General features: G+C 50.6%; 1 protein-coding gene across 1 annotated transcript; it reads right to left on the bottom strand.

The window, feature by feature from the left end:
- Window positions 1-1,804: 1,804 nt before the first annotated feature.
- OPALIN (oligodendrocytic myelin paranodal and inner loop protein) lies at window positions 1,805-15,307 on the bottom strand. Its single transcript, XM_037050910.1, has 8 exons — window positions 15,148-15,307; window positions 14,761-14,849; window positions 14,140-14,280; window positions 11,891-11,926; window positions 7,813-7,848; window positions 6,560-6,682; window positions 5,120-5,176; window positions 1,805-3,347 (listed from the first exon to the last, which is right to left on the bottom strand). The coding sequence occupies exons 1-8, from the start codon at window positions 15,305-15,307 to the stop codon at window positions 3,171-3,173; spliced, it is 819 nt and encodes a 272-aa protein (XP_036906805.1). The 3' UTR covers window positions 1,805-3,170.
- Window positions 15,308-15,905: the final 598 nt, after the last annotated feature.

The following is a 15,905-nucleotide window of genomic DNA, read 5'->3' as shown; positions in this document are numbered from 1 at the left end:
TTTACTTTTAGGCTTCCTCCACTGGTAAGTACTGATCCCCGGAAGCCATAACAGGAGGTAGCGAGGATTAGGGCCAGTGTCCTGGCTGCCGGGCGCCCAGACCCAAGGCTGCCTGCACCTGGCCAGCACCAACTGCACCGGCTGAAAGTCTCTGGGCACCAGGCTGAGGGCAACAGAAGGCAAAGACCCAGTTCTGTAGCTCCGGAGTTTCTTGAAAGCCAAGGGCTACTTTATGGGGAACTTAGGTACTTCCTGATCTCTTTCGCCTAGGGACAGATGGGAGCCACAGTGGGAGTCATTTTTTGTATTTTAAATGAGCTTGAAAATTTTTTGTTTTATTATTGACACTCTTACAGATGTCCCCCATTTTCTCCCCTTTTCTCTCCTCCACCAAGCCACCCCCCGCCTTCACCAGATTGTTGTCTGTGTCCACGGACTATGCACACTTGAATATTTGTTCTTTGTCCAATCTCTTCCAGCCTCCACCTCCCCTCTGAGATTTGTCAGTCTGTTCCATGTATCCATGCCTCTGGTTTTGTCAGTTTATTTTGTTCATTGAAGTCCATGTATGAGTCCATATATGCTCTCACCACCAGAGGGCACCAGTGAGCATATGATAATTACATTTTTTTATCAATCAATTCGCATCACCATAGGTATTTCAAACTCTCCCCTCCAACATGTATATCAACCCCAGAATAGCACAGAAACACTCTCCAGTTATTGATTAAACTCATTGTTTTTAACCCTTCATTTCCTGCAAACTTAAATCATCCTCACAGTAATTTGATTTACAATCTCCAGAAGCAAGAAAATCACCTTTGCAGAGCCTTATCTTCCCTACCTGTAAAGTGGGAGTGGTAACACCTACCCCCAAGAGAGCCTGTTTTATGTCTCTGAGCCTTGAAGGAAAACCCCTCAGTGAAATCCTTCCTGGCAGTGTTTTCTCGAGTGGATAGGAGGTTCCAAGTTCATTCGGGTGGAGAGACATCTCTGAGAAGCCCAGGGGCCTTCAGCTTTGTTATGATGCCCCCCATGTCGTCATAGGACCCAGCAGACCATGTGACATATGAGGGCGGCCGCGCAGGCACACGCGCGTGTGCACCCGTTACACTGACTCCTGCGCTAATTGATGAAGCTCCCTCGAGTGGTGGGAGTGCAAAGACTGTCTGTCCGAATGGTCAGTGCTTCAAATGTTATTCATTGATGGTTTTCCATCTTTAACTGACACTGCAGTGTTACATGATGAATGTCAGATGGGAAGCTACACAAAACTATTATTTATTGGCAGAACGCAAGAGAAATAAACCTCTCTCTCCACCTGCAAAGCCTCTTGGGACACAGACCTCAGAGGATACAGAAATCTGAGCAGGGAGGTGGAAGGGGAGGACTTTCTTCATGGGCTTTGGAAAAATAAAGGCAGGATGTTGGAATTGGGGAGATGTAATCTTACAAGCCAATCTCCAAAAATGATGATAGGTAAAAAAAAAAATGAGAGCAAAACACACTGGCAACCGGCCCCAGGTCATCCCTGAGCTAGCAGTGGGTTGGGGAGCCAGAGCTTCTGATTTCCCATCTCAGTGCTTTCCTCACAACCCAGGAGCCCTCTGTGAGGGACCCAGCACCCACCGTCAGCCCAGCAGAGAGATGCCAGCCCCAGGAACACCCTAGAGTGACCTTAATTCCAACCCCAGGGTCAATGCCATGCACTTTAATGCAGGCAAAGAAAAACCACAGGCAGGTTACAGGTCCATAAGAACAACCGTTTTACTTCTCACTTTATTCCAAAATAAATTCTGTGCATTGTGGCAGGGAAAAAATGACAGAAACAATGAACCTTGCTAGTTTGGTAGAAACAATTTGAAATAAAAATCTTAAGCAATGGAGTGTAAGTGGAATTAAAATAAAAGATCCAAAATGTAAGTCACACCTCATTTTATAGACAAAATGACCAAATCTGCTTGTCAAAGTGACTGGACCCAGGAGACTTGGAGTAAACCTGAATTTCCCAAGGGGCTTTGCAACGCACGGGTGGGCATGTGGCAGCGACTGGGCTTGTAGAACCTGTCCTGGTTCCTGGAAGGAGAGGGGCATGCTTCTGAGCAACCAGGGGCCCTGTGTGAGGAAGGTGTGTTCCCGCAGCGTATCGAGGTGGTTTGTGGAGCTGGTGGAAGGACTCGGAGGCATCTGGACCCAAGTTCTCCCATCAGGAGACCCAGCCCTCTCCTGAGCAATGGCCCGTGGGGGCAGCCAGGATGCCTGGGGGCCTCCTCACAGAAATGATCGATGGTGCTGGCCTGGCCCCAGCCGGCTGTCACTGTCCACAGACTTCCCTCAGATGGCAGGCACACTGCTCCTCGGCCCATCCCTTCGGTCCGGAGTTCACACACTCAGAGTCCTCTGGATTTCTCCTCTTGACCATAAGTTTTTCCCCCATGAAAGTCCACGAACTTGGGCTTTTCTCTCTACTCCCACGGGATGGATATGGGCTCATTTCTGAGAATAATCTGAAACATCTCTGCTTCCCCCAACGCTGTTTACCCTGCGCACACACACAGAGCCCATTGCAGAACCACCTTCCTCAAACGTTGCCTGATGAACACAGGAGGGCGTGGTGAGCAGTCCCACCACGAGGGCCCTGGGGCCGGGGAATGTGTGGCCCCAGAGGACTTCTGTCGTTAGATATTAGAAATACGGGACAGCTTCCCCTTCTACGCCCCATTTAAACTTCTTTTGTATACCACGCGGACCCTGGCCAACCCTCCCACGGGAGCCAGGTCTGATGGCTTTTTGGGAAACAGGATGTGAAAAAAGATGAGAAGACAAGACACTCAGATATCGAGCCCCTTTCCCAAAATCGCGCACGTGCACCCACCCCCACACACGTGCAAATTCCCACTGGGGTCAGGAACAGGACCCGAGGGCTCCTTCCAGATGCACAGAGACATCACCTGGGGCTCCGCTGCTGGTTAAACCACAGGATCTGAGAGTCGGAAGGAACCTCGTCAGATCTGCCCCCTAAAGAGACAAGTCATCCGTGAGCTTTCCAGATCTATCAACGGAATCTGGATTGGTTAAGCAGCAGCTTAGCCTCTCTGCTCGCTCCCAGCAAGAGCCTCTGGGTTTGCATCTCTGTTCCAGCTCCAGTTCTGCAGTTTGGCCGAGCCGCATCATTCCAGGCTCAGCCTGGGTATGAGCCACCACAGCCCCCGCCGTCTCTCCATTTCCACCGTAGGACGGTAGGTGTCCCGCATGGGCTCCTCACTCCCCGCTACCGTCCTCACGTATACGTGAGCTTCTTCTGCTCCCCCAATAGCCTTCTCACGTGTGGGTGCTCGCCTAGGATTCTTGAAGACACAAACGGGTTTTAAAAAGTCAACACAGCAACGACTTCTGCGGCTGGCCAAGTTGGAGAAACAAAAACCAGATTTACCCTCCCATCTACCGCAACCAAAATTCAGACAACCCATCTAAACCGTAGTTTTTAAGACACTGGAAGTCAGGCCAGGAGGGACAGGGAGCCCTGAGAGACGGGAAACAAGGGCAGGCCCACAGCTGCCCGAGCTGGCTGCTGCGGTGGGTTTGCAGGCCACTGGGCAGTCTTTCGCACAACGTCAGCCTGCTGTCTGTTTTCCTGTCCTTCCGCTTCGAACCCNCACAGCAATGACTTCTGCGGCTGGCCAAGTTGGAGAAACAAAAACCAGATTTACCCTCCCACCTACCGCAACCAAAATTCAGACAACCCATCTAAAACGTAGTTTTTAAGACACTGGAAGTCAGGCCAGGAGGGACAGGGAGCCCTGAGAGACGGGAAACAAGGGCAGGCCCACAGCTGCCCGAGCTGGCTGCTGCGGTGGGTTTGCAGGCCACTGGGCAGTCTTTCGCACAACGTCAGCCTGCTGTCTGTTTTCCTGTCCTTCCGCTTCGAACCCGCTAGTATCTAAAGTGAGTTTTAGCAGGCAATATAGGGTTGCATCTGGGCTTTACAGACAACTGAAGATCTCTGCCTTTTAACTGAGGTATTTATATCAACCACATTTAACGGGATATTGGCGTGATTGGTTTTAAATCTTGCTACTTTTTTTCTATTCCATCTGTTCACCATTCCTTCTTAAATCGTTTTTCTGCCTTCTCCAATATAGATTTTAGAAGTACCTTATTTAAGATCCATGAAAATAATCTGTTGGGATTTATATTGAAATTACATTTATTATGTAGACTAATTTTAGGTTGTTTGACATCTTTATGCTACTGCATTTTCCTACCCAGGAGCATGGTGTACACCAATATTTTCATTATTTAGGTCTTATTTAATACCTTTTCCTAAAGTTTTGTTTTTCTCCATAAAAAGGTTATGTGTTTTTCTTAGCTTTATTCCTCAGCATTCTCTATATATTTTCATTGCGACTGCAAAATGGCATTTTTAAAATTTACATTTTCTAATTCTTATTGATTTTTTAAAATGCAAATTACTTTTGTATACTGATTTTGCACCCAGTGAACTTATTCAAATCACTAATAATTCTAACAATTTATCTGCAGTTAACCATATCCTCTGAAAATGATGAAAGTCTTGTGTCCTTCTTTTCATTCTACTTCCTACTTCTTTTTCTTCTCTGACTGCATTGGCTAGGACCTGAAGTTCAGGACCAACTAAGTGGTACCAGTGAGCATCCTTGGTTTACTTCCGATTTTAAAGAGAATTCACTAATAATTTACCTGAAGTATGATTTTTGATGTAATTCTTTTACAAAGATATCTTCACTCAATTTAAGAAAGTTCCTATTCTGTTTTCACGCGATAAATGACTGTCACATTTTTTTTGAAGTCTTTTTTTCCTACTGAGATGGTCACACAATTTTTCTCTTTTAATTTGTCTGGAAAATAAATCATAGTAAATTGATTTTCTACTATGGAATCAACCCTGAATTTCTGTCCAGCCAATAAAAACACCGAGAGCCTCCTTCGTGCCTAAGCTCCGCCCCCTCGCCGGGCCGGCTCCTTCCCACCTACGCCCACGCCTCGCTTCTCCTGCGGCGGAATCGGCCCTGACACGCTGGTTTCACCAGGTCTGTGTGCTGTGCCGTGATACTGAGGGATTCCAACCAAGAGTCCTTACCTCTGCTATCTTGGGATTGTCATCAATTTCTGAAATTTCACATGGCCTCTCACTCTCCTAAGTGGGAAAGAAGAAAGAGAGGGAAGGAGGGAGGGAGAGAGGATAGAAGGATGGACGGACAGAAGAAAGGGTCACAGAATTTGCCCATGACCATGATTAAAATCAGTGGCGCTCACACTTAGGTTTACAGTCACATTACAACCACCAGAGAACTTTGAAAGCAAAGAAAAATAAGCAAACAGATAATAACTCTCTCCTCCCAAAACACAAATAAGAGATACCATTGCGAATTACTTCGAAGTGACCCAGGGTGGGCAGGGTAAAGAGGTGGGGAGGAGTAGAGATGAAATACAATCACATCAATTGATAGTTAGATTAATTATATTATTCTCTCCACTTCAGTATATGCTTAAAATTATTTATAATAAAAGGTTGTATTTTTAAAGACCAATGCCAGCAGTCTATTCTCCAGTGGTGCTGATTTAGCTGGTTTTGGTAACTGGTTTTTCATAACCTCCTCAATGACTTTAAAATTCACAGAAGGTTGAGAAACTACTGCCCAAATAAAAACACACCACCAGCACCCACAATACTTCTTAATGGTAACAATTCACAGCTTGTCAACACATCTTCACAGCCAAGATCTCCTTTCATCCTTGCAAACTTGCCTGCCTCCTAAAATAGGAAGGTAGTTGTTACAGCTCCCATTAAGTTGACCTAATCAAGGCACAGAAAAGGTCAAGTCCCTCGTCCAGGATCGTGTAAATGATAACTTGGCAGAAGCAGGGCTGGAGCCTGGGTTTGCCACCTCCCCAGGAATGCTCACCGCTGCGAGCGCACCAGGAACGTTCAGGAACCAGGGACAGAATCAGACCCCAGAGCCCACGTGACAGAGCGCAGCACAACCCTGGGACCTCACTGGATATGGCTCTAGGCGACCTTCAAGCCCTGACGTGGCTCCCAGAGCAACCTGGCCTTTGGAAGGGGTGGGGTGGGCAGATTCCCGTGTGACTGAGTGCGTCCCGATGTGGAAAAGGGCACAGGGAAGCAGAGCCAGACACTCTGGACACCCACCTGCCTCAGCACCTGTGTGGTCCTGCCTTTGCCAAGATTATCTCCATCCTGTCTATGAAGCATGGGTCCTTCTGTTTGTCAACTTGAGAAAAAACATCCACTGTATAGGCAGGTGTCTGCCTTGGCAACAAACGTCCCCCCTCACCGCTACTCTCTGCTACCCCAAACACCGTGCTCGCGGCCATATGACAAGTCAGCTCTGCCTGGAGTGTAATGGCCTGAGTATGAGAAATCGAGGTGCAGGAGCACCCACTGTCGTGTCCTCAGGAAACAGACACCAGTCCTGATGTTCTCTGTCCCAAAGCCAGCTCACCGAAACACCTCTGCCTGCCGACACGCCCAGACCCCAGAGAGGCTGCTAGTCACCTCGGCAGACTCTTGGCTGCTGCGTCTTCTCCGGTGAACCAGCGTGAACAGGAGGGCTACCAGCAGGGCCGCGGCCACCAGCGACGGGATGCCGGCAGCCAGTCCGAGCGAGGGCCCGCAGTCCTGATGCAGAGAGAGGCAGAGTCAGGTTCTCCGGGAATCAAAGAAGGGGTTGACCGATGAAAAATAGAACAACACAACTCAAGGACCCTAAGGGTCACACAAAATCAAAAGCATCATGAGATATTGTGGAAAATGTTTGCAGTCTACATGGCAAATGACTCATTTTCATAGCACTTCATTTACATAGTTTAAGGCAATTAGAAAAGGGTGATAATCCAGTAGGAAAATGGGCAACAGAGATGAACAGGCCATTCCTAGGAACAGAGGTACAGAGTTCTCATCGACACTGAAATGCTGAGATGCAACCCAAAGCAACAATTAGATGCCACTTTTACCTATCAGTTTGGCAAAAAGTGAAAAGTTTTCTAACATCCGCACCATTTTGACGTGAATGTTTTAAATTTATTTACACTAAATGCACTAACCACTTTATTTTCAAATTCCCATTTTGTGTTGATCTCAGTGGAAATAGCTGCATAAGTTTTTGGATTTGCAAGTTATCTGAATACCAAAGGTAATCTGCAGAATCCATATAAATATGGGATTCTCATATGTGACATAAATACAGGAAAGTATATAAATCAAAAATATATAGCTTGATGACTTCTCACATGAGGAGCCCACCCATGCACCAGTGTTCAGATGAAAATCAGAACACCACCAGCCCCCGGAAGCCCCTCATGCTCCCGTCTAGTCAGCCTGTGTGTAAGGCTACTTTGAAATGTCACCATAGATTAGATCTTTTTCCAGCATCATCTAGATGCACCGAGAAAGTAAGCCCAGCAAGTCCTCACCTAACATCCTGGCTGGGTCCTCGGAACGTGGTGAAACAGGACGCAGTAAAACCAATGTCACCACAAACTGACCAATAAAAGCAAGAGTTAAGTTTCTGCAGCCTCTCACCAACATTACCATGCAGCAATGCTGAACGTCATTCCACAACCCGAGTGTGTCACTTCTTCTGCTCTACACATCGTGAAACCCGTCTGTGATTTGCACACTCTCCCTCACTTCTGAGCTGAGTTGGTTGTAAGAATAGTAGTTGAGTCAGATCCTGTGCTTGGTAACAGTTTGCACATCAGGTCTGTCTACTCCTCCAAACAAATGCGAAATTTAAGCGGCGTACTTACTGCTTCTTTCCCACCTGTAACAACTGGAGAGGGTGTCTGTGTGGGGAAAAGAACATACAGCTTCAGAAAACGAATCTGTGGAACCGATACTATACAGGCCGGTCTGTCAAAAGTGAAGCTATGATGCCTAAAGTTCACCCTTTGCTAAATGTCCCATTAAAAACGATGAATGACCACTGTTGCAGGAAGCAGCGTGGGAAGAGCTCCAAGACTGCTGGGCTGCTGCTGTTGGCTGGCCAGCGGCTACGTCCTGGTTGCCAGGCAACACCTTTTAACACTTAGGTAGCAGCTAGGAATGGGCTGCCAGAGAGAGGGAAATAAAGGCAGGGTCCTTGCCATTGCAATCTAACAAAGAACTTAATACAGGAAGTGGAAAGCAAAGGAGGACGTGCCTCCCCCACTGACCCAGGTGTCCTGAGTCTGGTTTGATAAGGCTGCCAGGCGTGCCAAACCACACACTCGAACTATGTTAGTGCCGGGGGGGGGGGGGGGGGGGGNGGGGGGGGGGGGGAGGGCAGCCCTTGAACGTCTGTGTGCATCATCCCCACCAGCTGGGAAAAGGGAAACTTGGAGCCCTGTGTTCATCCCAAGGACTGGAAAGGGCGGGGGTCTACAGTGCCCAGAGAAAAAGCCCATGGAACAACTTCGGCTAACTGCCTGCCTCCTGTCATGTATGCAAAATGAACAAATAGAGCCTGGGGCAGGATAAGGATTCGGGCTAACAGTCCCCTCACATACCAACATTTGGGTGGTGACAACACCCCGGGAAAGCTGGCACCACCTTTACCCATCAGTCAGTATGTAACTCCCTCACCCCCACCCCACCAACTGTGTTAAGTCCTCAGAACAAAGGACTCCCTCTCCTCTCTGGACTCTTTTTGCCACACAGGGGGTGAGGGAGTGGACCCTGGCCATTTGGTCTCCAGCCACCCCGCTCTTGCCACCCTTGCTGTTGCTCCCCCGTGAGAACTTAGCACTAACAAACTGCGTGTCCGCTAACAGGCTTGCTGGTCTGTAATTCTTTACTGTGTCAGCGAGTAGGACCAGGGTGTCTCCAGTAACACCATGACTGCCAAACGGAACCTTAAATGACTGTTTCCCAGAGAGAAGAGATGGAATTCATCTACGAGGGGAGAGAGTTCGGAAATTCCGGGAAGGTCTTAGTTACTTGCACGGACTTGCCATATCACACTTTCACAAACCAAAAAGGCGTCCTCTTGTGCCACGTCCCCACGCCCTTCCCAGCACACTGTGGGTCCACCTACCCCCACTGCTGGAGGGAAGTGATCCGGTCTGGTGGAAGATGGGCTCCCTAAGAGCCCAAGATGGATGCCTTGTTGTGCTCAAACATGGGATGACGCAAATGCCTTTGGGAGGATTTGAAGTTGTGAATGATCCACATTCCTGGGGTAATTCCACACTGAATGAGTGCCTCGCAGATTGCCGGTTCACACCTCCACTTAAGGAGGGCACTGGACGCCACCCTTTTATGAGATGTTTCAGGTAATAGTCTTACCTGGATCAGTAAGTCTGAGGGAGCCAAGTTGCACATTAGCACACCCCGTGCAGACCACGCTGAGTGGTGCCGTGTGGGGGTGAGAGTGAGGGTGTGAGTCCTGGGCTCCTGGCCTGGAGTGCAATGGCGGTGTCTCCAGTCACAGGCTAAGGGGTCCCTTCATCTATGAAATAGGATTGCTAGTGCCCACCTCTAGAGTTGTAATGAGCACCAAGGTGTGAGACTTTGTCACTCCTTTAAACTGGGCAAAACTCTGGTCACACCTGTCACTTAGTTAATGTTCTCATCCACCTCCTGAATACTTTGGAGTCCCTGGGGTTGGGGCTTTGACAATTTTTGTCGCTATTTCACAAAAAATGAACTACATCTCAGAGAAGTTGTGGGATTTTGTCCAAGGTTTCACAGGCAACTATAAGTCTACCCTGAACTTGGGTGTTTGAATTCCTTGTCTAGGTCTCCTGCCCAGGGAGTTCCCAGCACAAGAGGAACGTGATAAAGGAGGCACTGACATTTGGTGCTTACGTGGTTACAGTTTCACCTAAACACAGTCGCCCCACCCGCCACCGTATTACTTTAGTGTTGCATTTGCCCAAAGTATTCCATTTCCCCGGCTTGTGATAACAGTCTAGTACAATTTCAGGTAAGGTGTTCTTACACAAATTCACTTCAGCTGGATTTGACCCCTCCCAAAAGGAGTTGACTGTAAGCATTCAGGGGTACTTACTTCATGGAACCCCAAAACAAGAGAAATCTGGCTTCTTCAGGGATTGAGAGACTGGGAATTTGTCAGGACCAAAGCCATCTCTCCTGGGTCACTTCGTCTCTCCTGGGCACATGGCCTTTCCCCTGTGCTCCTCTCCGTCTGCCTGCTTCCTTCTTCTCTCCGCAGACGAGCTTTCCTGGCCTCGTGAGCAGCTGCCAATCAGACCAGCTGACGCTCATGGAGTGCTCACTACATGTCAGGCTGTTAATGGGCGGTTCCTGTGTCCGCTCATTTGTCCTTCACAACAGTCAGGGAAGCAGGACTACTGTGACCCCCATTTTACAGATGAGAAGAGTGAGACACAGAGAAATGAAGTAACCTGTGTGAGGTCACAGAGCCCTGAGAGGCAAACGCTGAGTGGTCTGGCCCGGGTCCAAGCTGTTGCAAAACCCCAACTCACTTTTTGTACTTGACCGTTCAGGGGCCAGCTTGCCTGTGCGGCCCTGTTCCCTGCTCCCCACAGAGGCTCTGATGAGCCAGGTGTCTACCTCTGTCCCCTTCCCAGGCACTGTACCAAAAAGGAAGGTCACGTGATGGAGACGTAACTGCCAGGCAGTGCAACCACCTGTCCTGGCTTTCTAGAGAGGTGGCCTGGGTTGTAGCACATTCGGTGTTAAGGCCAGGGACCCAGGTAAGTTGCCTTCAAGGGTGGGCCAAGCCAGGATAAGACAGAACCCGGGGTCTCTACAGAACTGCTGAGTGTGAGCAGTAAAGGGGGAAAGTTCCAGCAGCAACCATATCCAAAGGTTGTGACAGTCGAGAGGGAGTGGGGAATTTGTCTGCAAACTGTTGAAGTAGGGAACTGAGCAAGTTCAGAAGCAGAATCCCATCAGGAGAGTGTGGCCGGTGCCAGGGGAGGGGAGGGAGAAACAGACTCCCAGGGCAGCCAGCAGGGGGCAGCAGGAGGCTGGTAGTGAGTGACTAGGCTCTACCTTCCTGCCGCTCTCCAGAAGAGTGCCCTCCCAAGGAGACTGAGCCCTGGCTCAGGTGTCCTCTTACCAGGTAGATTCAGTTCATTCTCTTCAAATAACCATGTGACTTATCAGAAACATTTGGTGCAGCCCAATCCACTACAAACCACGCCAGGAAAATGCCTCGCTGAATCACAGCAGCACTGCTGCTCAGAAAACAGCCCTGGCTGCGCCATCCCCACACGAGGAGAGAACGGACACGGACGGTCAGGTCTGGGTGCGAGCTGTACGCCACCACCCACCGCAGTCGCTATTTCCACTTGCAGCTGGATGTCATAATCAAGAGCCATAACGCGTCCAAACTCGTTGACCCCCACAGTTCCCCTTCTAGACTATGTACGAAAGAAGTCATCGTAAGTGCAGACGGGGATTCATCTGCACCTGTATTTACCACAAAACTACTCCTACTCATGATCACCCAACTCAGAACATAGTTTGCTTGAAGAAATATCATGTGACCATCCTCAGCTGTGGTTGTAAAGGCTGATGGAAAACACTTACGTAAAGTTATGTGTAGGGCAAGAACACAGTGCTACGAAGACGATGAAAGTCAGCATTTCCCTAGAGTCAACCAGGACTAGAAGGAATGACATTTTCTGCTGACGGGAACATAGGCGAAGTTTCCTTCTTTTTTGCTATTTGCCTTTTCAAACTGTGTGTTTAAATTTTTAGCATTGAAAAAACTTCCCTCGGCAGCCCGCAGCTCCTCCTAAGTGCCTCTGGACAGCGGGCCTCACTGCTGATCGTGGAGTTTCTATGGCAGTGTTCCGGGGTCCTGGGGTCCTTCTGCACCGTGTTTGGGGAATGAGCAGGGACTGCTGTACTTACTGTGTTGGCTGGCAACGTGAAGTTCAGTGAAAAACTCTGCAAAGGAGAACAAAACTCTAAAGCTCCTGGCAATGGTCAGCCAGGCCCCCAGCCTCTCCACCCAACGCCAGCGACCCCTGTGGGTTCTAAGAGTACTCACTGATCCCTTAGTCTTGGTCTGCCCACGTCCTCTCCCAGTCTTGGCCCAAAGAGAGGGCAGGGGAGCAGAAGAGCCTGAGATCACAGGTTCTGCCCTGTGACCTCAGGGCAGCCTCGTCTCCTCTCCCCTCCCAGGTCTTCCACCAGGGCCAGACTACGGGGCCAGGCAGCAGGGCTATTGCCTGAGGGGTCCCACTCCACAGGGGCAATATAAACGTCACTAGACATTCGGCAAAGTGCTGAAAATAGTTTCTTCCCCCCTGGAATTCTTCCAAGGGAGGGAACTGTGCGAATTCAGAAATACCTGGTACTTGCTGCCTGGGTTAGGCAGTAAGCTCCCCCTGCCCCCGACCCAGGGACCTGCTCCAACAAGAATGCCTGCTCCTTGCATCCCCTGCTCAGGTGAGAGAACCTGAGAAAGACAAGGCTGCCATTTTTGCTGAGTCCAAAATGGAGCTTCCGGGCTGGAGCCGGGCTGGAGCTGGGCTAGAGCTGGGCTGGTCAGGATGACCGAGAGAGGCTCAGCCTTGCCCACCCTCCCCCACTCAGCACCCAGCCTCACCTCTCCCCTAAATATGGAGTCAGTATTTAAAGTTTGTGAGCTCAACAGGCACCAAACTGTTAGCCTGCCCGGTGCCCACTACCTGGGTCAGGCCCTGCCAAGGGCCTCCTCTGGCCCCTTCCCCCTCCCATCTTCCATCTTTGGTCACTGTAGTTTGGGCTNTGGCCCAAAGAGAGGGCAGGGCAGCAGAAGAGCCTGAGGTCACAGGTTCTGCCCTGTGACCTCAGGGCAGCCTCGTCTCCTCTCCCCTCCCAGGTCTTCCACCAGGGCCAGACTACTGGGCCAGGCAGCAGGGCTATTGCCTGAGGGGTCCCACTCCACAGGGGCAATATAAACGTCACTAGACATTCGGCAAAGTGCTGAAAATAGTTTCTTCCCCCCCTGGAATTCTTCCAAGGGAAGGAACTGTGAGAATTCAGAAATACCTGGTACTTGCTGCCTGGGTTAGGCAGTAAGCTCCCCCTGCCCCCGACCCAGGGACCTGCTCCAACAAGAACGCCTGCTCCTTGCATCCCCTGCCCAGGTGAGAGAACCTGAGAAAGACAAGGCTGCCATTTTTGCTGAGTCCAAAATGGAGCTTCCGGGCTGGAGCCGGGCTGGAGCTGGGCTAGAGCTGGGCTGGTCAGGACGACCGAGAGAGGCTCACCCTTGCCCACCCTCCCCCACTCAGCACCCAGCCTCACCTCTCCCCTAAATATGGAGTCAGTATTTAAAGTTTGTGAGCTCAACAGGCACCAAACTGTTAGCCTGCCCGGTGCCCACTACCTGGGTCAGGCCCTGCCAAGGGCCTCCTCTGGCCCCTTCCCCCTCCCATCTTCCATCTTTGGTCACTGTAGTTTGGGCTGGTCAGTGCCACTTTTTCCAGCCTACTCTTTCCTGAGACCAAGATAGACACTGTTCTAGGACATTAGAGCAAGCGGGACATCTGGGCCACCACAGTTCAAGGTCCTCTTGCTCAAGGGACTGAACCACTGTGGTTGGTTGCTAACACCAACCAAGCCGACAGACACTGCAAGGTCGTCACACTGGACACAGCTGCCCAGAGCCTCGTCCCCCCGTGAGCACCGGGCACTGACGTCAGCAGGCTCAACACAAAGCCTCCTTTGGGGCCCAGCAGACGGGAGGGGCGGCAACACCGGGCCACTGCACGTGCTGTTCATCAACACTTGGATGACGAAGGTTTTGGCCCATTTCACAGAGACATTTGTGTTTTGCAGAAATACACTCCAGTGCTCTCATGGAGAGAAAAACATCGTGTAAATTTGGGTGGAGAAGAATGTGGCGCAGTGTTCTTCAGAGGCAGCTGGGTGGGGTGAGGCAACTCTGGGTTTGGAGTCATCTCGTCGGGATCCGAGTCCAGACTGAGCCACCGAAGGGCTGTGTGGCCATGGAAAAGTGACTCACACTCTCTGATCTCTATTTCCTCACAGCAGGTCTATCCTCCCAGGTTCTGGTTTTCCATCCTCAAAGCAGGGGTATGATTAGCTTGCCCTGCCCACCTCACAGGATAAGTCCAAAGGACCTAACACCTGGGCAGCTCCGTCCACACCGTAAACCTCTCTAGGCCTGTGAGGGGTACGTGGGGCGCTAGTCTTCCTGACCGGGCCAGCACGGAGCCAGGCACGAGGAAGCCGCATGGGATGTCTTTTTCAGAAGGAAGCATATACATGGATCGGCCTTCCTCAAAGTACTGGAATTTGGAACAACACACTTACTGCTCAAATGCACTTACTGTTCGTCCAAGCACAACATAATACATGCGTGATGGGTCTGAAGGCACGTTAGGGTCTCTCGTTAGGAGAGGGCAGCACTGGTTAGAAGGTTGCTGTTGTGAGGGGGGGTGGGGAGGGGTCACTACGCACTGTGGGGGAGGGCGCGCTAGGCCTCGGACACCAGTGCAGGGAGGGTGGGCTCTCCTCCCCACGTCGCGTGTGTGAGGCACTGAGACCGGGCAGGTTGCTGCAAGTCGCCAGCTGCCAAGCGGCAGAGGCTGGGTCAGACTGCACATTCCCGAACTCCAAAGCCTGAGTTCCACCCCTTTTAATCGTCCCTTTTATAAAGAACCGCAGAGGCCTCTTCTGTCTTCCCACTTCACTTAGCAAACTTCATCTGAGGGAGTCGCCACCAAACATGTTTGCGAGTCAGTAAAAAGAGGTGGGAAGTTTCTGACGGGACAAATATCCACCACGGTGCTGATCAGGGGGCAGAAGGCAGACTGAACACTAGGGAGGAAGGCGAGGATTGGACCCGTTGCCACACCTGGGAAGGGAATTTAGCCAAAACAGCTGCTCTGTACGTCAACTGTATGTGGGGTGTTACAGACAAGACCATAATATTAAAACAAAAGATGAGATCGGCAAGTAGTTGGTGAGAATTTTACAAAAAATGATTAGTATGTTGCACAGAGGAAAATAATGGAAAACTAATCCCCCTGACTTCATCCTACCGAGGAAAATGTTATATGAGAATTAGAGATGTGAGCTTAAAAGCCTGGGAATTGTTTCTATAGGGAGAGAACGAAGCTTAGGCCAAGCCAGAGACGCTGGCTACCACTTACCATCCCGAGGGCCTTCCGAGACCCGTCTCCAAATGCGGTCCTCAGCAAGCTCCTTCCTCTCTGGAGTCACTGGCTTGTGCCTCGCATTTGTAGGGACATCCAGCTGGGCGAGCAAGGGGGACAGGGCAAGAGGTGGCTCTGAGAGCCCTGGCCAAGCCATTTATGGTCAGGGGAGTAGCCAAGTCCTCGGCCCGTCCCTCGTCCCTCGGGGAAGATGTTCTCCTGCTCCACAGCCACTGCCTGTGGCCAGGGTTACCCACCCTCTTTGCCTTTACATCCTGTCTTCTCACTTGTCAGGTCCCTTTCCCAATGACACCTCCAACTCAGCAAGGAACCCAGAGCTGGATCGAGGGCTCAGAGGCTCCTGCAGCTGGGAGCTGTTTAGAAACAATGGGTGACTGAGGCCGAGGCGGCCCAGAGGCCAGCAGCGGCGTCCCAGCCATGATGGAGTTGGCACGTCCCCAGCTTCCCTGCAGAGGACGCCTGGGACACAGGGTGGGGTCCTGCTCTGCGCTGGCGGCAAGACTGTAGCTGCCACAGGGAACACACTCCCTGGCCAGTGAGCTGCCTGCTGGTGAGTCTGGCCTCACCCCTTCCTGCTCTCACACTCTGATGGGGACCCTGCTGGAGCTGGAGGAGGCTTTTGACTTGGGCGGCTTTGTATTTCTTGTGAGTTCTCTGCTAGGAGTTTGCTTCTTTAAAACAGTGAAGGAGTCGGGTCATGTGCCAACAAAACAAAGGGGTTAGGACCAATCAAT

This window comes from Sturnira hondurensis, unplaced genomic scaffold, assembly GCF_014824575.4.
Source record: "Sturnira hondurensis isolate 20B ecotype Veracruz unplaced genomic scaffold, ASM1482457v3 Scaffold0006849, whole genome shotgun sequence".
NCBI lineage: Eukaryota > Metazoa > Chordata > Mammalia > Chiroptera > Phyllostomidae > Sturnira > Sturnira hondurensis.
This window is presented reverse-complemented; position numbering and strand designations above follow the sequence as displayed.